This window comes from Mycetomoellerius zeteki, unplaced genomic scaffold (assembly GCF_001594055.1).
Source record: "Mycetomoellerius zeteki isolate Tzet28-1 unplaced genomic scaffold, Tzet1.0 scaffold108, whole genome shotgun sequence".
In the NCBI taxonomy this organism is placed as follows: Eukaryota; Metazoa; Arthropoda; class Insecta; order Hymenoptera; family Formicidae; genus Mycetomoellerius; species Mycetomoellerius zeteki.
The window spans coordinates 521713-546637 of record NW_017255996.1 but is presented as its reverse complement, the minus strand read 5'-3'; the positions used below and the strand labels follow the sequence as shown (position 1 = coordinate 546637).

The window sequence follows — 24925 nt, the reverse complement described above, 5'->3', positions numbered from 1 at the left end:
CTAAATCGTACCTTTTGCAGCATGTTACAAAAAGATTTATAACAAATTAATTTGTTATTGGTGGAAAGTTAAACATGTAATAATAAGCGTCTAAAACCTCAAGCTACAATTTCTAATGTTCATTTGCATATAAAACAGTGCCAAATGGAAAATATAATAAAAAATAGGTGATATGCATTCGGCAACTTTCCCCTAAATAATGAGCCTATATGTATATGTGTTCAACGGCTTTTTATTTAAAATTACATTTATAAATTAGAGAAGAATACGAATAACATAGTCACATTGAATAGCAGCAAATTTGTTTTGTAAAGCAAATTTTTTAAGTTACAATCTCAGAATTGAGAGAAATCTTTTCATTGCAGTAAATCTACAATAGTTGTCAACCGTGGGGAAACTGTGGTCGGAGGTTTAACTGCACTTCGTAAACGCTTCGCCTTTACTCGTAAATCTGTACGTTTAACGCTTCGTGGATCTCAATGTAGTACTAACGCTACGTGTTAAGGAGCATTGCGAGGTCAATACAAGCTATAGCTACACTATTGTCGAGAAACATGTAATAATGCAAGCGGAATATCAATGTCCTGAAGCTTTACTCGCATGGAAATCAATAAACAGAACAACGTACAACAATTTATTCGAAGTATCTCTTAACTAATCATAAAATTCGAGGTAATAAGCGTTAAGTCGTAATGATGAAACTGTTACAGAGCACAAATGAAAACGTATGCTTTGTACTTGTTTAAGCCCTCAAGCGCATCAAAAAGGAACGACGATAAATGAAAAGCACGGAGTCTCGCTGAAGTCGATTAAAGTCAGAAAGTTGGTTAAAGCGTGCCGTGACAGTGTATTCCGTAGAATGAACCCGGAGATAACATCGGAGATGGTTTGTCCGTTTCTGCAAATGAACTGACTTTATCCTTCTTATTTCAGCTGCTGCTTTTTCTCAGATCCGTTGACGTAATGTTTTTACGTAATGTTCATTCACCCACAGAATGAAAATTGGTATTGTACTTTTGCGTGAAGTTAATACATACATATTTCAAGGCAGAAACGTAAAGCATTAAATCATAAGCCATGAGAATTACATAAATTAAAAATAAATAAATTTTAGAGAAATACATTGATATCACAAATTAATCTTAATTGCTATTTAATTATTATTTAATTAATTGCAAAATGATAATACAACATGTATAAGAAACAAATTATTAAGTGAAATTGACCGAGAAGTGCTTAAACCAAATAAGAGGAAAAATATCATGTTAGGTCAAAACTGGTCTTGGTGCTTAGTAACATTCATATGTGATTGTACAAATACAATTATCAGTTCTAGAAGATTATGCTCTGATTCAATTTGTCGAACTTGAAACGTAACTATGAAATAAAAAATAATAATCTCAACAATTAAATTAATTCATCGTCAACAAATTGAATCAGCGCAATCTTACAGAACTAATAATTGTATTTGTATATTCACTATAAATACTACTAATAATAAGCTTCAAGATAAGCTTTGATGACCCACTTTGACCAAAAATAACATTTCTCTTCTAATTTATGTATAAGAAATATACATCTTTCTCAATTGCATATATCTATTTATCAGTACCAATTTTCAAACGATTTAAAATATTGTATGAGCATTTGAAAATTAATGATGTAATATTTTCGCTTTTCTTCTATTGAAACTGTACTCTCATTCCTTTGATACGGTAGACCCAAATAAGTGCACGGTTAACCTAATACCACGACTGAAACCTCATGCTAAACGGGTTCAAATTCAATTGAATTGGCCGCTAACCAAAAGCTGACCCTTTGAGGGACTCGAAATTCAAAGAAGCGATTGAGGACAGGCCTTTTTGCGGCATAAACACTTTACGTGTTTCTCGTCAAATGGAACTTCCGCTCTGCATTTAAATAGTCCACGCCCTCATAAGCACTTTTGATACATTCTCGACCGCAACCACAATTATATATATTTATTACTGTTACACTTATTCTTTATACTACATTGAAATTCAAAATAAGAATATTATAAAGATTAAACACTTAAAGCTATGTATAGCTTAGAATTATTTTAATTGACAATTAATCTCTTATCATTAAACAATAAATTTGTTATACATAGAATTATCTATCTCAATAAATGTTTAAATAAATAAATAAATAATCTCATTTGTATGTCTATTGGAAGGAAATATTATGAATTCAAAGATAACAAGTTATGTTATAAAAAAACAATCAAAATTTTATGAAAATTAAAGTAGGAATAGGTACTGGAATACAATTTATACAGAGTATTGAATAGAAAATAAATATAAGAATAACATTATTCTTATATATTGATTCCTTAAATCTTATCCATTTTATTACACAATGTACTTGTGAATGCTTAACGGGGGAAAATCTGAATAAATGGAAGCATAACAATGCAATAGTCCGTGGTAATCTAAGAACAATCTGGAAAATGGAGAGATATAATGATGCAGTCACTGATTCATTCGTCATCGTTTTCTTCAAATAATCTGCAATTTAACTACGAAACAACGTCCGGAAGACTGAAAAAGAATGAAACGAAGAAGAGAAAACGGATTGAGACTTGAAGCGGACGAAATGCCGTGCAAATGGAACGAATCCTGGACGAAAAGCTCTATTGATTCTATAACGAATTAATTAGTGTCAGCACAAATGCTTCAAACTCAGTCTTGCCCTTTAACGTACCAACTAGTTCCGACTGTGTTATTCTTAAGTCCATTGTGAATACTTTTATACCTCTTGCTTCGCTGATTTCAATGTTGTAATAAAAAAAAGAATACTTTTCGAGACTTCCATTTGTTCGCAGAATCTTTAATAAATTCAAAGTTGCTCTTTTGTTTAACAAAAGTAAATATTATCACTCGGAAACCACTTTAACTTTACGTCGTATTTACAATTTGAATTTAATCTGCCAACAGTTCGAGGACGAAATCTGTGTACGAACTTATGAAAGAGCGCAAAAAGGGATGTTTTTCACACTCGGCGAAGTGCGAAAAACCACAGGCTCTCGCCTCTTTTTCCCTATCTTTTCAACGTTGTAGCCACCTCTAAAAGCCATGCTACGCCGCGCACCGGTAGCTTTTAGCGCGGCACAATCGTTGAACGGTACGCACCAAACCAGCGAGTACGTTTTAATGTAGCGTAATGGATAGTCGTGGTGAAATTGAACGATCCCACAGGAAACGTGATTCTGCGAAACTCTTCGCCGGGGACCTAATTTTAGCAGTCTCATGAGACTCTTTCGAGATGGCTTAGGAAAAATTAGAATCGTTGAGGAATCGATAATAGAGGAGAAATGATAATAAGATGCAGATAAAGCGCGTAACTTTTCCACCAAATTTCGTCAGAAGTCGATCGTACACCCTAAATAATTCGCCAAAACGCAGTCAATGTTGAACGAAATTAAATTAGCGATTGCTCTGCCAGAATATTAGTCAGTTAGGATTGATAGGTTGATTTATATTTTGACACATGAAAGTTGAAAGTAACAAAATGTTGTCTAACTCCAAGGGATTAGGTTACCAGTTGCTCTTTTGATATCTAATAGTGTATAACATGAGTACGTGTTAAGAAAAGAAAATCTATCTTGACATGTATTTTCTTTCCGGGGTCTCTACAAGATCTTTACTGACAACTTTTCTTGTATATAGAGGTCATTAAATTCTCGATGCTGCAACTTAACGACGCTCGCGTGCAACGAATTATTCACGAGCGCGCGAGGTACTTGGATTTTACAGGTTCGCAAACCTCCATATTATGCAGGATTATCTTACCCCAGAGTACTTCCGAGGATCACGCTTGAAACATTCGCGGAAGTAGAGACTCATGGGAAAACTGCGATAGAGCTGTCTTTATGTTTTCTCTCAAATGCTATCAGCGAATACTAGTAATAGAACCTCATAAATTATGGTCAGATGTACCTACACGAATCATTGATTGTCTTCGTATCACATGCTTGCGATCTTATGTAATACACACAATATATTAACATCGCAAATTGCTTAACATCGTAAGCGTAAGATTTAATTAATTAAACACTTGATAAAAAAATCTTAAATAGTTATCCTAAAAATTAGAATAACTTATTTTTTACTGTAATAATATTAATACTGTAATCATATTAATATTAACTCGAAATAAACTCGAGATATACGCATCTGTGTTATGCTTGCGATGATTTAGTAGTATGATTTAACTGTGCGTATAGTCAGCCATTAAAATCTCTCTGATAAAAGATATAATTAAATATCCCCTCCCCCCATTAACGTTTATAACAATATCGAATAAACTATATTGCAGAGTGTCTTCGAAATTATATTTGTATTTCGTGATTACAATGTAATTATTGTAATCATTAAAATTACATTAATTATATTTTAATATTGCATTTTATCTAAAAATATTCCGATATATGTAATCCTAAATAATAAAAAGTTAAAATTTCAAATTTAATTCCTGTCAAAAAAACTACCTCCATTTTTTTACAGTATTGTAATATCTGTTTACATTTATTTTCTAGTATAGACTATTTTTAACCTATATATAGGCTTTCTGGCGCTTTCAGATTCCCACCTGAGTGTTTCTCATGTATCATTTTATTCTTGTTTAATATTAAGTGAACAACAAGGATAAAATGATAGCTCGATGGCACTCGGGTCTGAACAGAGCTCTTTAAATAGACTCTCTAAGAGCCGATGTCACCATCTCCGATTAACTTAATTAACTTAATCGGCCGATTATTCCATTAGAATTGACCAATCATATTTGTCGTTAAGCAGAATTGACCAATCACACGATTGATACTTAATCTATACTGATCAATCGATCGAATTAATTAGAGATGGTGAAATTAGTCCTAAAAGATCATTACATAATTGTCAGTCTTTTTTTTATTACTTCTGCTTTAGTAAAATAAAATTTAAAAATATGATAGTCATTCAAATATTTTCATTATTTTATCTTTGCAATATTTCAAAATATAATGTTGTACAAATTTCGAAGACTACAATAATTGTATAAATCATTAAATTGCCGTTAAATAACCAATATTGCTAGCTATATCTCTCTTCTTTTTTATTATCGGGAAAAATAAAATGTCCGATTTAAATGATGAAATTTTTGGCATTCCGCTCATTCGCTACATCAATATATTTGTATTCGACGTAGCGAATATACAGAAACAATTTCAATATTAAATTTATTATACCGCATTCGCTGTTGAGATGACGTGTTACTCAAATTAAAATTTTATTTCTGCTCTTACACTACGTTGGTTTATTCAGACCAGCGCTTTTTCGAGAAAAAACACGAACATGCTATTGAATTGTTAAAACAGGTTGTTATACATTACAGAGAAAAACATGATGGTCATTTATAAACAAAATAGAATAAAATACATGAATTACAGAGCAAGAAAAATAAATAAATCTATTCCCGGTTTCGTTTCTCACGGCAATTAATTCGTGCGAATTAGTTAAAATTTCTTCTAGTGTTTCTCGTTTCTCGAATGCATTACATACATGTGGCGAAATTATTAACTTTTTACAGCGCTCTCACTAAACAAGGTCAGCAGATTTAGTCGTTAAATTCTCCTCCTCGCCCAAAGATTACTATTATTTTAATCGGAGATCGCTTGTCACTAGTCACTTGACATAATTATTGAAATGTTAACTATTTTGCTTTCTCTAAAAAAAATTCTCATCAAACGTAAGGTTAATATTACATTTGTCAAATTTTTCAAGCCTGTTGGCTGGATAGAGAAATCCGAGAATTTTTCTGTCTTGTTGAGCCAATTAACGCTTGAAAAAAAAGGAGGTACAATTTTCACTTTTTCGCTATCATCATTCAAAGATTGTTTTATTTCTACATATTCTTTTGTATTTTTCTTTTTTTTTCAATTTTTCTTTTCTTTTTCTATTGAAACCGAAAATTATCATAACAATGACGCTCAAGGAAAAAATTAATTAGTACGTTAAAATAAAGACTAAAATCCTCATTTACATCATTACCAAATTGTTGTTAATTATATATAATATATGCTTCAATGATTTAAAAACTAATTCAGAGTTATTGATCTAACTCTCTCTCTCTCTCTCTCTGTCGATTTTTTAAAAATCAAAGGAAAATAGCGTGCACTTAAAAAAAAGATTATTAAAATTTTCATAAAATTTTAAGCGGTTAACCGGAAGATTCTTTCCGTCAGCCGGAAAGTCGGAGAGTCGTTTAAAAAATCGGAGTCTTTAACTAAAAGCCGGAAAGGTGACTCTACGACCTCTATTCCATAACGACAGTAACGATATCGTTACATTGTCGTTGCGCATATATATGCCGTTTTGTATATACACGGTAAAAAAAGCTGCGCAACGACAACGTAATAACGACACAGTCGCTACTTAACGCCTTGATCCAACTTATAAAGTATTTTTTTTTCTCGCATCTATCATAGTTTGCGATTTCTTCGCGCGAACAAATCGAGTGTATCAGCTTGAGCTGCTGGGCCATTTGTCATTTCATTACGACGGTCGTGAGGGAGAGAAAGACGAAGGCCGTCGGTGTGGAAGACGGACGAAAAGGCGTATTCGGTCAACCAGGCTGCTCCTAGTGATTTGTCTGGAGCGTCCTATGTGTATATTATCGCGTCGTATTCACAGCTCAACGCCCGAGTGTACGATTTACGCCTTCACGAAACACGTTTGAACCACAAGAGGAAACGGCATCCAACATGAATAATAAGGCAATACTCACAAATCGTGAGGATAATAGGCCTGTTTTTTTAGCTGAATTTTTGCACCAGTTCATCTTCCTCTTCTTTCCTCCTGGAGAGAAAAGGAAAAAAGATGAACTGGCGCAAAAGTTGAGCTAAACAGAACAGGCCTAATAGCGGCTGCGTCGTTGATTCACGTCCTCCCGGAACTCCAATGTTCGCCTCCAATATAAACCTCGTAGTCGCTTGTACACACGGCATCGTGTCATCTTGAGATTCGAGGTCACGAACACACGCGAAGTAACATTGGATTATCTAAAGATTACGTTTGTTTCACTAATGAAAATGAGAAACAACAGCGATCGCGCGCGACGCACACCGTTGACTCGTTTTACTTGCGTCCCGCACTCCCGCGTCCTTCTCGCTCCGCCCGTCAACGGCTCACTTCACAGTTTACACGTTCGCGCGCTTTTCAATAGATCTGTTCGACTTGCTTACATTTTTTAGGGTGGGATTTCATTTATGCGTTTTTGTCGTACGACAAATTTTTCAAGCCTGTTGATTGGCTACAAGACAGAGAGATCCGAGGACCTCTCTGTCCTGTATACATTTGTCGTACGACGAAAACGCATAAATGAAATAGCACCCTTAGGCTGGAATCAGACTACGCATTGAAGATTGAGATTGAAGATTGAAGATTAAAATTTGACCAGTGAGGACAAAGGAATTTTAGCTCCTATTGTATTTTGATTGGTCAAATTTCAATCTTTTAATCTTCAATCTCAATATTCAATCTGATTCCGGCCTTCCATTTTCAGCACCTTCGCTTTCTGTTTTTTCAGCGCCAAATATATATCTATCTCATTTTAAGTGTAAAAAGTGTGAAAAAGTGTAATCAAGTCGAACAGACCAAATTTGGAAGTTACGCCGCTGGTCACGTGTTGCTTCAAGCGTAATTTACCGCTTGTGCAATGAAACGGTCAGTAGGTATCATATGAAATTAAATAAATAATAATGAGAAAAGAAGATAACATGTAATAAAATTTGTAAATTAAAAAAAATTTTTTTATTTCTGATAAGCGAGAGAGAAAGTGATTTTATGCATTTATAATTTAAAAACATGGTGCATTTTTATTCACCTTAATCGTAATATCGATATGTAGGATATTTTTAAATTATAAATGTATGAAGAGTTCTCGATAAAAAAAAAATCACTTTCTTTTTCGCTTATCAGAAATAAAAATCTTTTTTTTTATTTACAAATTTTATTACAATCTTCTTTTCTCAATATCATTTGTTTAATTTCACGTAAGGCTGACCGCTTCATTGCACAAACGGCAAATTACGCTTGAAGCAACACGTGATCCGCGGCACAACTTTCAAATTGAAAAGCGCGCGAACGTGTGAAGTGAGCCGTTGATAGGAGAAGCCAGGAGTAGCGAGGACGGACGCAAGTAAAACGAGTCAACGACGCTTGAGTGTGCGTCGCGTGTGATCGCTGTTGTTTCGTGTTTTCGGCAGTGAAATAAACGTAATCTTTAGATAATCCAATGTTACTTGGCGTGTTCGTAACCTCGAATCTCAAGATTACGCGATGCCGTGTGTACGAGCGACTACGAGGTCATTGCAGCGAACATCGGAGTTCTAACGATCAATGTGAATCAACGACGCAGCTGCCATTACCCATTATCCTCACGATTCGTGAGTATTTTATATATTGTATATGTTGGATGCCGTTTTCTCTTGTGATTCGATACGCGAGTATTTCGTGAAGGCGTAATAAATCATATACTCGAGCGTTGAGCTGTGATACTATAAAAGTATAACTCTTATGGAAAATATTATTGGACTCATAAAAACATATTGGAAATAATTAGAAAATTTTACTATTTTAATCGAATATTGTTACTAATTCCAGTAGTGTTTTTTTTACTAATTCAATAATATTTTTTCGTCAAAGAAATAAAAATGTCAGTTTAGAAAAAAGAAAAAAATATTAATAAAAGAAAAATTTGTAATAATGTTCGCAAATATAAAAAGGAGAAAGATTTCAGATTTTTTTTCTAACAAGAGAAAAAGCGATTATAGAGAATTTTGTGCATACATATGTTTTACGCTTTAATTTATTTTGATTCTTATCGTATATAAAAATACAAATATAATGTATGAAGAATTAAATTAAGAAAAAAATAATATGTGCATATAGCAGTATAGAGCACGTACATGATATCAATACAGTTTTTTTCCAAATAGTATATCCGATGTATTCAATATTTGAAAAAATAAATGAATAATGAATATAAACACGAATATGAAAATATTTTTTATATTTATGGGAAATAAATAAATATTTTTTTTTAGTTTGAATGAATATATTTGAATGAATATGATTATCAATATTTTCGACTTCATATTTCCTTCCACTATGATCCTCTGACTATAACCACATTATTTAATACGTTCCTTAATGAAAGTATATCGACAATAACTTTCATTTTTTTTTCTAGGTATAATCATGTTTTCCAAACCTTAACCAAGCTTGAAAGAAGAACATTTTATGGACTGTATAAGCAGTTAAGCGATTATTTACACTGAAAAGGAGTTGCATTAATTGAAATTCTAATTAAAATTGAACAAATTACAATTTTTTAGTTCGTACATTTTTAATGTACTCACATTAAACAAATTGACATTATATAAAACCGATAATATTTGTAAACGATGTTAAGTGAAAATAGATCGAGAAATGTTCAATACATGTGAATGAAAAGAGCCATATTCGGTCAAGAAGGGTCTTGGTTCCTACTTTTGCATAAATTTTTACAATTTCCGGTTAAAACTTGTTCAAGCAAATAAAAATATTATATATTATTTGGTACCATGACTTGCTTTAACCAAATATGGCCCTCTTCACTCATTTGTGTTCAATATTTATAGTATGTAAACTAGGTTGTACTTCAGACACTGTCCAGGTGCCAACATCTAAGAGGATAAGCAGCATCTATCGTCTTTAGCGCGAAGACGAGATACCTAACTCGAAGATCAACTTGACTAACCATTGCTCTCGCGATTCAGAGCAATTTATCACGGTCGAGCGACAACTGAAAGCTTCTACGACATTACTCAGTACTTTCTCTCTATCCTCTCCCTCCCCCCTCCCCCCTCTCTCTCTCTCTCTTTCTCCTTCTGTCCTGCCTCTCTGTCACTTTTTTGTTCACGCTGGGCGGATTCATCCACAACTTTGATGTAGTAAGCCGACAAGGTGTATAGCCGCGAGATCATTACTCCGGAATTATCCGAATGCCCATAACTTCTCTTCGCTAAAACTCCGGCTCGCGGGGCCGAAATTCCGACTGGGGGAATTCCAGCGGCATTTTCGGGATTTCTCCGCTATTCGGCGGTTACCCCGCACCCGTAGTTATCTCGCTTCGTGGCCTACCTTGCATATCAGTAGGGGATTACGCGGGTACACGGTCTGCGTTCGCGTCGCGTCGGTTGTGCGCGGTCGTCCGGCTATCCAGGAGTATAATAATTTGAGGATGAACTGCTGCAAAGCCATCGGAAGTTGATCTCCACCACATAAACACTCTCGCCGGATAGCGCCGGCTGCATATTGAAATAGTTACTATAGTAAACTATGTCAATATCTGTGACTTGAACTTACGTTATACTCAGTTTTCTATTGTAGCTGGAAATAGTTATTTAACTATATTAAATGACACTTTCCGTGGACAAGAATCTCTATATTGCTTTGTTGAGAATGCTCAAGTGAATTATTTGCGATAGTTTACAAAAAACCTCTTTAGAGCATTAATTTCTTCCTCACAGGGTGAGCTTGCGGTTTTATTAAGCTATCCTTTATTCGCTGCGAAAGTAAAACCACTACTACTTCACTTGAGAACCTCTCCAAGTAGTTTTTACTTGGACATAATTGGCAAGCCATTATCTATAACAAAGACATTACTGAAGAATTTTCTGTCTGTTGAGACAATTTGATTAATTGAATCGGATCGTACTGAATAATTGATGTTAAATTGAAAAGTCAATAAAATGAAGTAATAAAAATATTGAATAATAGAAATTTATTTATGTTGAAAGATGTGCCATTTCTATAGCACACACACATATACGTAAAATATTTGTATAAATTTAAATATAATTTTAACTTATTTCGACAAATTGTACATATTGAATATAAAACGCCTGGAAGATATTTTGAATACTTGAGAGAAGGAAATCCTTAAATACGTTTTTAATTAAATCTTTTATATTTTACAAGTAATATATAATTTAAATATAATTCTTATTTGTGTTATGCATATAATTTCTAACAGAATGGGGAAATTAAAAATTAAAGCTAATAAAATTTCTTTTGATAACGCTAATGTTTTTAATAGAAGCATATTTTTAGCAAACAAGCGAATATTAATAAAGCGCGTGGAATGTTTTAATTAATATTTTTCAATCATCTGACTATTACATGACTTTAGCAAATTTTAGCAGACGATAATAACGTAGATAATTACGCGATAATGAAATTCCATTTGAATCAAATTTTTGAGTTTGCTCGGTTGAATCATACAGTTATTCGTGCTAATCTTAAATAAATTTTAAACACATTTATGCTTTGTATTTGTACGATATAATATAAAAATATAACATATTCAAGAGCATTTTGTACATATTTACATTGGCACTATTAAATATAGAATAAAGATGTATTTTTCTATTGTATTAAATAAGAAAATATCGTACCGTGTGTTTTATACGTTGCTAATTATTTTATAACTGCAAATGAGTAATAAGCGTGCGATATTTTTGTTTCAGGCTGAAATATGGAGCGTCTTTATTGCGATTCTGAGAAAAAGCGTTAGAAATTTACAAGCATGTACGGATGTAAGTCTCATAGAACATGTTCTGCATCGATTATCTCGTGCGGAAACTGTTGTTGCCGGTAAGTAAACATTTCCAACGAACATTATATTATCAATTCTAATTGTAATAATTTAATAAAGAAATAATTTAATTTTTTAATATGGCAAAAATCTGTAACAGTACCATTCACATTGACATTAATTACATATCATAACATAGAAACTTGTTACTTTTTTCTATTATAACTAATTATATATTCTTTAATATATCTTTTTTAAATGTTTTTGTATCTGTAACAGATTTGTTAATCGATATGCTGGGAGTGCTAGCGAGCTATAGCATAACGGTGAAAGAATTGAAGCTTTTGTTCGGTGCTATGAAATCCGTTAAAGGAAAGTGGGTAAGAACTCTTAAGATTTATTTGTAAATAAAATGAAAATTTGAATAAAGTTATTGCAGTAATGTGTTCAATAGATATTAAACGAATACATTACAAATACACTAACAATGAGATTACTAAAATAGCATTTACATTTTATAGCCACGGCATTCGGCGAAACTATTAAACGTCCTCCGCCAAATGCCGCAGCGAAATGGGCCAGACGTGTTTTTCAGTTTTCCCGGCAAGAAGGGGTCGGTAAGTTCTTTTCTTGTTCATCTTTACCTTAAAACAGATACTTCTTACTTTACGACGTCCCAGAGGACATCATTCGATTTTAAACTCGATCAAAGTTCCGATAAAAGAATTTACTCTGCGTCGCAAGATTCCACTACCCGCGTACATTTTCGAAATCAATCACGCTAAGAAACTTTCCTGAACGTTATTACCGTGTATATACGTTCAATCAATACATGTTCATTGTAACACATCGAGTATTTTGATTTCAATATTAGATTTAACCTTTAAATCGTATACTTCCTTTGAGCACCTATTAATGGTACACAGGTGCGAATTGAGATTTGACATTTTTAATTACAAGTCTCTCTTGAGGATTACAACAGAAATTTCTTTAAAACCATTCTTTTCTGAAGTATAATTTACTCACAAATCCAAAGGTATCACTCAAATTTAATGAAAAAGCATATTTAATGTAGTGAGGATAAACGCGACAATTGTTCATGCACAAATGTCAGTAAATTGAAAATTTTCGTGGTACGAATTCGCAGTAGTGTACGGTTTGATACAACTCAAACATTTATTATATATTTAATATCATTATATATTATATGGTCATCTAATATACTCCTCTTGAAAAAAAGAAGAGTATTTATAGATAAGACAAATTTGTGGTGTTTAATAAGAAGCAATAAAGTTTAAAGATTTTTGTTATCTAGGTATTAATTTTCTCCCTAATTATTTCAAAATGGTACTTGACATAGTCTGGATTAGTAATCTTAATGAAATTTGCAAACTAAGTTTGTAAAGTTATAAGCTGTCCTACTTGTTATAAGATGTACCGTGCTAATAACGTCGAGCAACAATGTATAATGACAGTCTTTCTTCTTTTTTCTTGTATCTTTATTTTATATTAATTATATATTTCTTGTACATTCACACATTTTAAATTAATTATATTTTTGAAAAGAACACGTGCATATTATAGAGCCGTAGTTGAGCATAAATGTATCAATAACAAGCATCGTTATAATTTTGCTTTTTGCTTCGTAGTAAGATTATAACGCTCCACAAAACTATACATAATTATTAATTAAATTATATCAAATTATACGCAGTTCTGAGTTTGCTACAGTTTTTTTTTGAAAAGTTTGTTGGAGATAGAAAGTTGAAAAAGCTTATTACATGAAACGTGACGAATATTGCATATTCTGTTAATGGAGATAAGATAAAGTAATATTTGCAATAATCACTTCAAGAAAATAGAAACTAAAATGAAAATAGCGTAACTTCCATTGTGCATTACTAACGTTGTTATATAATATCCATTTTACTTACGCATCGAATATCGTAAAAACGGGATAAAATAATGGAATATCACAAAAAATTGGAAACAAATTAAATAATGAATATTGTATTTAATATTATGATGTTTCGCTGAAATTACATAAAATCTTTTCATCATATCTTGTCTCCTACAGGCAATTGTTTTGCCGCCGCTTGCAAAGTGGCCGCACGAGAATGGATTTACCTTTACCACATGGTTCCGTCTAGATCCCATCAACTCTGTTAATATCGAACGGGAAAAACCGTACCTCTACTGGTAAGTGCTTTCACATCAAGTACCCTTACGAAAGTACTCTCTCCAGATAGAGCGGTAGTCTTAAAGAATGAGGGACGAGGAACAAGAGACGAGGGTTGTGGGAGGGGCGGGAATGGGGAACGAGGGACAGGGCGAGAAACAAGGGACGAGGGACAAAGACGAAAGAATAGAGGGATAAGGGACAAATAGACGAGGGACGAGGAACGCGGGACAAATGAACGAGGGATGAAGAGGGAACGAGAAATGAGGGACAAGGGATAAGGGATAAATTTTTTATTTCGAGGAAAGCATTCGGATATTCCGAACTTATTAAGCGTAATTCTGTCAGCATACATTCATAACAAAAATAATATTTATATAATAAACGATTTATTAAGACTGCATAATGTGAATACACAACAAATAAGGAATAATGCCTATAATAGTCGAAGCTAGATCTTAGATGCTTAAATATTTTCATGTAAATTTATATACTACGAATGTAGTCATTTGAACTGTGCGCCGAATTGATTTTTCGGACTTAAAAACGCAACCGAACTACAGTAGTAATATTATAAATTAAATTGACAAGCAATTTAATTTATAATAATAATAATTTGATGCTCAATTGGCATTATTTTAAGAAGATTAATGTATTGAAAATCTGTAAATAATTGGTAATATTTTTATTTTAAATTGTCTTGCATTTTATTCTAATTTTATTTGTTTAGAAATCTTAATTATTTTATATATATAATTTTCACTACTTGTTTTTATACGAATCATGTCTTCGTATATTGAAATAGATTGATAGAAGTATAAGCACATTTAAAAGAGGTTTAATGAGACAGTTTTATTAAAGTAACATTGCTCTTTCATTATTTTAGCTTTAAAACAAGCAAGGGAGTAGGATACTCTGCACATTTCGTAGGCAATTGCTTAGTCCTGACTTCAATGAAAATAAAAGGCAAGGGCTTCCAACATTGTGTCAAATACGAATTTCAACCACGAAAGGTACATTATTAAATATTTAAATTGATTTGTATCGGTGTGCACCGAAAATTTTTATATGCTGTACGAGGAAAATATTTTTGTTTTTTTTTGCAGTGGTATATGGTCGCGATAGTGTATATATACAATAGGTGGACAAAAAGTGAAATTAAGTGTTTGGTCAATGGCCAGTTGGCGTCGAGTACAGAAATGACATGGCACGTTTCGACGAATGATGTGAGTGTTGTCCGTAAATGTATTTTATATCAATAATTTTCTTTCGCCAATGATGATTTAAAGAAAAAAAATGGTAATGTCATTTTACAGCCTTTTGACAAATGTTACATTGGAGCAACCCCCGAACTGGACGAAGAGCGCGTGTTTTGCGGACAAATGAGTGCAATATATTTATTCAGCGAAGCGCTGACAACGCATCAGATATGCGCGATGCATAGATTGGGGCCGGGATATAAGGTACGCTATAATATTTCTCTCTCTCTCTCTTTCTCTCTCTATCTGTCACTCTCTATTTTTTACCGTTGCTACGTGCTATAGATATACATGTATGAATCGTTAATCAAACGCTGATATTTTCTACTTTATATTTGTGAACGAATATTCATCATCGCTTTTACGATCCACGCGCAGAGCCAGTTTCGTTTCGACAATGAGTGCTACCTGAATCTGCCCGACAATCATAAAAGGGTGAGTGAGCAGGATCTCTCTACGAGCATGGTGGACCAAAGTATGCAAATTGTAAGCATTTTGATTTTATTTTCCCATTAACATATGATTTGTATTTTGTTAATTATTCTGTTACTGCGTTCGAGTTCATCTAAGGTAATTACCCAATTACGATCACTGGTTTTCTTGGTGGCCACTGCGATTGATAAGTTTATCAATTTGTTTGATATTATTTGTTTTGGAAAAGCCGATTTACTGTGACTATGAATCTTACATTATATCTATTATATTAATAATGCATCTATTTTTATGTTTATGTTATTTTTTTGTTATTTTTTCTTTCTTTACTGGAATGCCTATTTTTCTTACAATTAGTGAACAGATATTGCAGAACGAATTTAGTAATGTGCAAAGTACTTTTACTGTAAGCATCTTTACATACATTATACATCGTATAATTTTGTTATACGATATTATTTATTACGATATTATATGCTAATTGGTATCTTCTAATTAGTAGTAAGTAGCAATATAATATGGAGTAGTATTGAACTATTGCTTTCGAGTATGTGGTTTCTGTGTATTTATTTATATTATGTAGTTATAGTATCCAAGATGTTTACATCCTGGTAAGATTGAATAATGTAATGCAGTATATTTTAATGTAATGCACTTATGTTATAGTATAAATATATTGTATAAATATTACAATAAGTATTAAAAATTTTCTGCGCAGAAGATTTATTATTAATTTATTATTGTACATGTAATATTCCAGGTACTTTACGACGGAAAATTGTCGAATGCAATTGTGTTCATGTACAATCCAGTAGCGACAGACTCGCAGCTTTGTCTACAGAGTGCACCGAAAGGCAATGTCTCTTATTTTGTACATACACCGCACGCCCTCATGCTACAGGTATAATTTATTCAATAGAGACAGATTTATAATACTAGATATACAGAATTACATACGTTTTTTATTTATTTTTAAACAACATCGCCGTGTTGATAGAAAAGTGATACATCTCAAAATTAACAACTTTTCAGCAGAGCATTTTTTAAATGTTATTTCTGAATTGGAATAATATTTTAATTAGAATAACTTCATTTTTTTCCATGTTAGACTTTTAATTATAATGTATTATTTAAAAAACTATGCCACAAAATTTCAAAAGTTCAAACACTATAATCTTAATATAGAATTGTGTATATTTTATCTCTTATCAAAATTGTGACACTTTTTCATATAAGTTGTGTATTGACAAATACCTTTATTGTTTTTTCACAAAACATGTTAATCTTTAGGGAGGTCGATTTTCTTTCATTATTTCAAAAATGCTAGTTTTTTTATTTGTGTCACTTTCTATCACTTTTCTAGCAGTGATGTAAAATAAATTATAAGTACACATAAAACAAATGTGTAAAATAGGTAAGAAATTTTTGTGTTTCGGCTTTCAGGATGTCAAGGCAATCATAACACACTCTATTCACAGCACGTTAAACTCGATAGGTGGTATTCAAGTACTGTTCCCATTATTCTCACAGCTGGATATGCCTTATGACTGCATAGCGCCGAACGACATTAAGCGCGATCCCACATTATGGTAAAGCTTTATTAATAGTTACCGCTTTGGAAAGTCGTGCATTTAAATAGAAGGAATTTACAAGAAACATCGACATCATTTTTCAGTTCGAAATTGCTCGGGTTTATTTGCGACTTGGTGGAGAGTTCTCAAACCGTTCAACAACATATGGTACAAAACAGAGGATTTTTGGTAATAAGTTTTATGCTACAAAAAGCCAGTCGAGATCATCTCACGACGGAAGTTCTTGCATCCTTTTTGGAGCTTACGAAGCATTTAGTGACTTGTCTTAGCGCAAACAGCGATTTATTATTGAAACAGGTACCGATCTATTAACAAATTATCATTTGTTAATATTTATTAGACGTTTCAATATGATAAATACAATGATATATTTATATTATATGCAGTTAAGATAATTGCATTTTATCGTTGTTTGATGTAATTTAAGAGAATATATTAAATATATAAATATATATTAAATTTTTTAAATTATAATTTTAATACATTATACATATTTGATTCAATTTGCGATTATCTTAGCTGACGATAGTGTAAGATGCTTATATATTAGGTCTAGAAAAATTAGAGTAAAAATTATAATCCCTGCAATATAAAAATTAGGTAAAACAATTTCTATAAAATTTGAAAATAGGATAGAAAATTATTGATAGAAAAAACGAAATTATTAATCATTGTAGATAAAATAAAGAGGATTATGGAGGTGTTTAACATTTGAGTTTTTCGTAAACCAAAAACTCTTCATCCATGCACATCTAGCTATAAGCTTTTCGTCTTCAGATGATTTTGTTTACCCCTATATGCATGGATTATATTCAATTTGGTTCAATTTCGTTAAAATGTCAATATCAATGTATCCTATTCCTTCAATTTATCATCTCTTCACGTTATCATCTCTGCTATGTAATGTAATAGCTTCCACGCTTTCATCGCAATTGCTCCTATCGAAATGTTTGCAAATATCCTACGTATATATTAATGTATGTGATATGCATTTCCGTACTATTGAGATTTTGTTAAAGGCTCTTCAACAATCCCGTTATGAGCATGCCTACTCGCCTTCTTCGATCAATTATTGTGCTATTTAAACTTCGGATCGCATGTAATCTACCGACTTTTGAGCTTCCTGATTTAAAAGAAGTGGCTACGCAAAGTATTTTGTTCGTAATGTCGCTTTTACATCAAAATTCGTAATTCTTATTTTGCGACGCTAAGAATCTTCGTCTATCTCTGCTACATCATAAAAAGTTATGTTTTTCTATCTTTAAATATGCACTGTCATCAAAATCCTATCACATGGTATATTATTTTTGATTGTCACAGGTTATCCCAACGGCATAATTAATTATGTTACTTAAATACTAATCATACATTTAATACATGATTAATTTGTTTGCAGTTTAATATTAATAATATAATATAATATTAATGCAATATTAATACACAAAATCGATGCATTTCTTGATAACTCATCTTTTGCAATACAAAATAATTATGTTAAATAATATTTATACAATTAATTGAACCAAATAGCATTTTCCGATTTTCAGAATATATATATATATATGTGTATATATATATATATATGTATTGTACAGCTTAAATTTAGGTTTTGATATTATTCCTCGAGTTTTTTACAATTGATATAAATGCATGAATATCCATTTGCACTATGTTTTATATTATGTTTTATATTCATTTAAATCAACAATTATTGTTGCTCGTAACAGCAATACTATTTGCACTTTATCTACCATCGATTTCAATCATTTCCGTCAAACAATAATTTGTGTTTGATATTTGTATATTATTTCTTTCTTCACATATATAGGTTGGTATTCATAGTCGTATTCATAATTTTATATTTAAGACCGTCTTAAGTACAGTATTAAGATACAGTATGTCATGAACCAATCAGAGAGCCGTATTAGTATCTTAAGACATTACTTAAGATATGGTCTTAAAATAAGAACAGACTATGAATACCATCCATAGAGAATTATTTTTTCCATTATAATTTAAATATGTATCCAATAATATTTTTAATGATTATATTTTTTACGTTGTATTTACATAAACAATTATCAAAATTGAAATCAAAGTAAATACGATAAAATCGAAATACGGTAAAAAGATTTAACATATTTGTATATACATATTTGTAAACAAACTCTAAATGATTAAATTGTATGAATTACATACATTAATGCAAATAAAATCAATGGCATATATATGGCTCAGAGAAATATAAAAGTCGGCTAGATTGGTGTGTCCGAAGAACAGGCAGATCCATGGTGATGTAGTTGTTTTATTTTTCATTCCTAACATGGCAGCTACTGGATCACGTTCTTTTTAATCCCGCTCTGTGGATATACACACCAGCGCCAGTACAAACACGGCTTTACTCGTACCTGGCTACAGAATTTCTTAGCGACACGCAAATTTATTCCAATGTGAGACGCGTATCGACGGTTTTGCAAACCGTGCACACGCTTAAATACTATTACTGGGTAGCTAATCCTCGCGGCAAAAGTGGAATAACACCGAAAGGACTCGGTACGTTACCATATTTAATCAGTTAATGCAAATTCATCCTGAACTTTTAAAATGTAAGGTCTTACATATCAATTTATTTTTGATAGATGGTCCGCGACCGCAACAGAAAGACATTCTTACAATTCGTTCATACATTTTATTATTTTTAAAACAATTGATAATGATCGGTAACGGTGTAAAAGACGATGAATTGCAGAGCATACTTAATTATTTGACGACAATGCACGAGGTAATTTTAAATAACAATGTAATAGCGTAAAATAATAATTTGTTAAGAACATTTTTTAAAGTTTTCTGACCATTTTTAGGATGAAAATTTGCACGATGTTTTACAAATGCTGATATCTTTGATGTCGGAACATCCGTCATCGATGGTACCCGCATTCGATGCGAAACAAGGAGTACGAACGATTTTCAAGCTTTTGGCAGCTGAAAGCCAACTAATACGTTTACAAGCGTTAAAACTGCTAGGATTCTTTCTCAGCCGCAGTACACATAAGTAATTCTTCATACAGATAATTCATATATTAAAATATTTAAAAATTAAAATCTTTAGAAAAAATACTAATATAATAATATTATTTAACGTACACACAGACGAAAATACGACGTCATGAGTCCGCATAATCTGTACACGTTATTGGCTGAAAGGCTTTTATTGAACGAGGAAACACTCTCATTGCCGACGTACAATGTTTTATACGAGGTACGTATATTTTATATTTCTAAAATAATATTTGTTTATTAAATTTTTATTTTAAATTTTTAATTCTAGATTATGACTGAGCACATCAGTCAACAAATATTGTATGCCAGACATCCTGAACCTGAATCTCACTACCGGTTAGAAAATCCGAGTAAGCTGAAAATTTGTAATAGATAAATAAACCAAACGTTTCTCGTATGTTAATCTGCCAATATCTCTTTCAGTGATTCTAAAGGTAGTGGCAACATTAATTCGACAATCAAAGCAAACGGAACAACTGCTAGAAGTAAAGAAACTATTTCTGTCAGACATGACGCTGCTCTGTAATAACAATCGGGAGAATCGGCGAACAGTTTTGCAAATGTCTGTGTGGCAGGAGTGGCTTATTGCTATGGCTTACATCCATCCTAAGAATACCGAGGAACAGAAGATATCAGATATGGTGTATTCCTTATTTCGCATGCTTCTTCATCATGCTATCAAGCATGAATACGGTGGCTGGCGTGTTTGGGTTGATACATTGGCTATCGTACATTCTAAGGTAAGTTCGCGAGATATAGCTTAGAAAAGGATCGTAATACTTTTGATATATGCAGGTATCGTATGAAGAATTCAAGCTTCAGTTTGCCCAAATGTACGAGCATTACGAGCGACAGAGATCCGATAACATTACGGATCCTGAGCTAAGACAGCAGAGGCCGATCAGCACGATTTCCGGATGGGATCAGCAGCATTCCGGTAGCAACGGATACAATAGACCAGCGGTGTGGGGAAATCAAAATCATGAGATACAACATATGGACAGAAATTACAAAGTAATTTAAAAATTAATAAAATGTAATGCTTACACAGAATGGCGTATGAAATGTCATACACAATTTTGTTTATATATTTATTTTTAATAAAATTGGTATGAAACTATTATAAAATTAATTAAAGCCTAAAAATTGGATAATTAAATGGTATGACATTTTGTGCGTCACCCAATTATTTTATTTTCATTTTGCGCCCCTTACAATTTCTTATATGGCTGTATGGCTCAATGCTTTTTGCCAATTTAAGATGATGCATTCAAAAAATTTAATCATTTATTTGTTGTTCTCAATAATATCTTGTATTGTAACGCAGGAATTTGATTCATCCGAGGCAAATGATCGATTGGAAGAATCCTGCAGCTGCGATCTTAATTCAATAGATAATACCGAAAGCGACGGTAGTCCAGCCATCGTGAAATCGCGCAGCGAAACCTTGGACACTCTGCAATCGTGTGAGGTGGTGTCATTGGACTCTAGATTGAGCGATAAACCAGAAACACCGACTACCACACGTGAGACTCACACGGAGACACCGACGATCCTTGAGGAAGCAAACAGCGAAGCCGTCTCGTTGCCAACTACACAAGAAACCAGCGAAGTGATATCGATTGAGAGCTCCAGCGACTTTTACAGCGAGGTGCACAAAATCGAGAGTTCCAGTCCCGACTCAATGATAGTTCAAGACACTTTGAAAAAGGAAGAAGATACAGTTCTTGAGAAACAATCTGTTGCTGTTACCGAATCCTCGTCAACCGAACAGATTAAGGAAACCACGGAAGTGACAGCTGTCGAATTGAAAGACTCGAAGGAAATTGTGACAGATCCAAATATTCCTGACACGATTTCCGTAACAGTGGACAAAGTTGATAATCCACCGGTTGAGGACAAGGAAGTGAAGGAAGAGATTGCTAAATCTGTCGAGGAGAATAACATTACGACCGACGACAGTAATACGCCTACCAACACTGAAGACTCCGACAAGACTGCAACAGTAATCGAAAATGCGGCCGACTCTGTTGCTTCAAAAACCGATGCCGACACTGAAGAAGATACCGTGCCAATTGTCCCTTCTGACGAAACGCGAGAACCGCTAACGGTTAAAGTTATCGAGAAACTCCAACTGGAGAACGACCGCGAGATAATTGATAGCGATACATCAGAAGCGTACTTGACGCCAACTGAGAATCAAGAAATCTCAAGCGAGATAAAAAACAGAACGTTCGAAGGTGAGAAAAACGACGATGAGACCGTCGAGAAGAAGGATATTTTCGAAGACAGGGACATTACCACTGAGACTGGTGAGAACGACGCAGGGGAAACTGTAAAAAATCCTAATTGCTCAACTAGCATAGTAGAAAGCGGTGAGGCTTGCGCGGAGAAAGCGGTAGATCTAGGAAGCGAGAAGGTGGAGCCCGTAATAGTGAATAGTGCGTTAAGTAGTGATGAACGCGCCGTGGATTCTTTAACGGAGGACAAAAGTGCTGTTATTAATGATAACGAAGACGCGAAGGTAAACGAGAAACACTCAAGGGAGCCGTCCACTATTTCTACTAGCATAAGTGATAATAAGTCAGACGTTCCGGTGACGACTGACGAGGTAGAAATTACAGATAGTGTTTGTAGTAATAGCGACGTTCAAAGTTCTGTAGATAATATGACGCAAGTGCCAAATCCTAAGCAGCAAATCCCAACAATATCTACGGTCTGTGATGCAACTAAAAGTTTATCCGACGGTGTGCCTCAAATCGTTAGTTCTAATGTGGTTGCCAGGGACAATGCGTTATTGAATGACTTAACTCCAGATCACGTAGATACCCACCGCAGATCCAGCCTGCCGATCGTCACCTCGGAAACAATCGCGGATGATAACGGTCACGAGCCACCCTCCTTGCCTGTACCCTTACGAAAGACATCGTCGCCCCAAAAACGACCAAGGAGTGCCTCTACGTCCACGCAGGTGGATCCTAATCATTTCGGTGAGTTACAAAATTAATCCGTTGTATTAATAAAAGTGCATCTATATTTTTACATATTCTTTTTATCGCAGAAGCCAAAAGATCAAAGCAAGGAAATCCCTCCACGCGGCCAATGTTTAGTCCAGGTCCGACACGACCTCCATTCAGAATACCGGAATTTAAATGGTCATACATACACCAACGACTACTGTCGGATGTGCTATTCTCTTTGGAAACAGACATTCAAGTATGGAGAAGGTAGGATATACAATACTGCATACATGTATGTTAATCCTTGAACACCACATTATTTTCGCCACCTGATTTCACCATACATGGGTTATGGTAACCCTGGAGTCTTCTTTTGCTTTTATCCCGGGATCTAATGCATCAATTTTAACTTTTTTTTTTTTAATCGATACAACAGATAGTAAGGAAAAAGAATATATAGATAAGAATATCATAAAACTTCCGGTAACCAAGATATTTTGAAAAAAAAGAAAGAAATTTCAAAATTAAAAAAAAATCGTTTTTTCAAACGGATTGGGTTACCGTAATTCAGTGTAGTGTTCAAGGGTTAATAATCTATCAATTGTGTTGGAATATTCTACGATAAGTTCTGTATTACAGTCACTCAACGAAGTCCGTATTGGATTTCGTAAACAGCAGCGAGAACGCGATTTTCGTGGTGAATACTGTTCACCTAATTTCGCAGTTAGCTGACAACCTTATAATAGCTTGTGGCGGTTTACTGCCCTTACTAGCGTCGGCCACTTCGCCAAATGTACGTAAACTGTTATTCTGATTTTCTCAATTAAAGAAGAAAAAAAATGATATTTCTACGATTTTAATCAACGTTTTACTGCATTCTAGAACGAACTGGATGTAATCGAGCCAACTCAGGGGATGCCAATCGAAGTGGCAGTTTCTTTTTTGCAAAGACTAGTCAACATGGCTGACGTACTTATATTCGCCAGTTCGTTAAACTTTGGAGAACTGGAAGCTGAGAAAAACATGTCGAGCGGTGGCATATTGCGACAATGTTTACGACTGGTTTGTATTACCGTACCTAAGGTATTTTATGGATACAGAATGAAATGATGAACCTTTCGTTAGAATAGTTAGACATAGTTATTTTTGTATTATTATACAATTTATGTGGCTAAATAATTTCAACAAATCATTTATCAATTTAGGAAAATATATTAAATATTAGTGCACAATGTGTGTTTGTATGCACTTGACGGAATATAGAATTTACAATATATCAAGTTCAGTATAGAAAGAAACTTGTAAAAGTTTATTGTGTCGATAACAAGTATTTTTTAAAGTTTTGTTTTACACAATGTTACATGTGCAATTAATTTTTGAAGAGAATACGATTCCCGTATAGAAATATCTAAATTGCAATTTAATAATCGACGAATGATGTGGTTTAGCGATCCACGAAAAAGTGCAATTGCAGTAGTAATTGTATTTTTATTTATGTTTATTTTAGTGAAAATATATACATATATATGATACTTATGGCATGCACATGTCAGATTATACAGTACAGATTACACTTTAAAAATACAAGATATAGCGAAATGTAAATAAAATTTATATGAATTTATGAATCTATCTTTATATTTACGCAAATAAAAATTTAAATTTGTCCTTTTGATGTATGTCGCGAAACGACATTTTTAGAAACTACAATTATGAATATGTTATATTTAATTAATTTTACTTGTCAATTTTTCACATCAAATACTGATAGATAAAATATTCAATTTTCTTTAAATTATAAGTTTT

The 24925-nt window shown here is 33.1% G+C and overlaps 1 protein-coding gene across 10 annotated transcripts in view; it reads left to right on the top strand.

Moving 5' to 3' along the window:
* Positions 1-24925, top strand: part of rg (A kinase anchor protein rugose) — a 365249-nt gene that overhangs the window by 247426 nt on the left and 92898 nt on the right. For 5 of the 10 annotated variants that reach the window (XM_018452268.1, XM_018452275.1, XM_018452264.1 and 2 more), the window contains exons 3-24: positions 11570-11696; positions 11917-12017; positions 12159-12254; positions 13715-13836; positions 14703-14829; positions 14923-15042; positions 15133-15279; positions 15454-15561; positions 16268-16408; positions 16951-17096; positions 17183-17396; positions 19400-19652; positions 19739-19881; positions 19961-20151; positions 20250-20358; positions 20428-20509; positions 20583-20899; positions 20955-21173; positions 21487-23149; positions 23221-23386; positions 23759-23912; positions 24002-24181. In XM_018452268.1, the coding sequence (XP_018307770.1) occupies positions 11570-11696; positions 11917-12017; positions 12159-12254; positions 13715-13836; positions 14703-14829; positions 14923-15042; positions 15133-15279; positions 15454-15561; positions 16268-16408; positions 16951-17096; positions 17183-17396; positions 19400-19652; positions 19739-19881; positions 19961-20151; positions 20250-20358; positions 20428-20509; positions 20583-20899; positions 20955-21173; positions 21487-23149; positions 23221-23386; positions 23759-23912; positions 24002-24181 (4926 nt within the window). The remainder of the gene's footprint in view (positions 1-11569; positions 11697-11916; positions 12018-12158; positions 12255-13714; positions 13837-14702; positions 14830-14922; positions 15043-15132; positions 15280-15453; positions 15562-16267; positions 16409-16950; positions 17097-17182; positions 17397-19399; positions 19653-19738; positions 19882-19960; positions 20152-20249; positions 20359-20427; positions 20510-20582; positions 20900-20954; positions 21174-21486; positions 23150-23220; positions 23387-23758; positions 23913-24001; positions 24182-24925) is intronic. The other 5 variants (XM_018452260.1, XM_018452252.1, XM_018452282.1 and 2 more) reach the window with 3 other exon arrangements.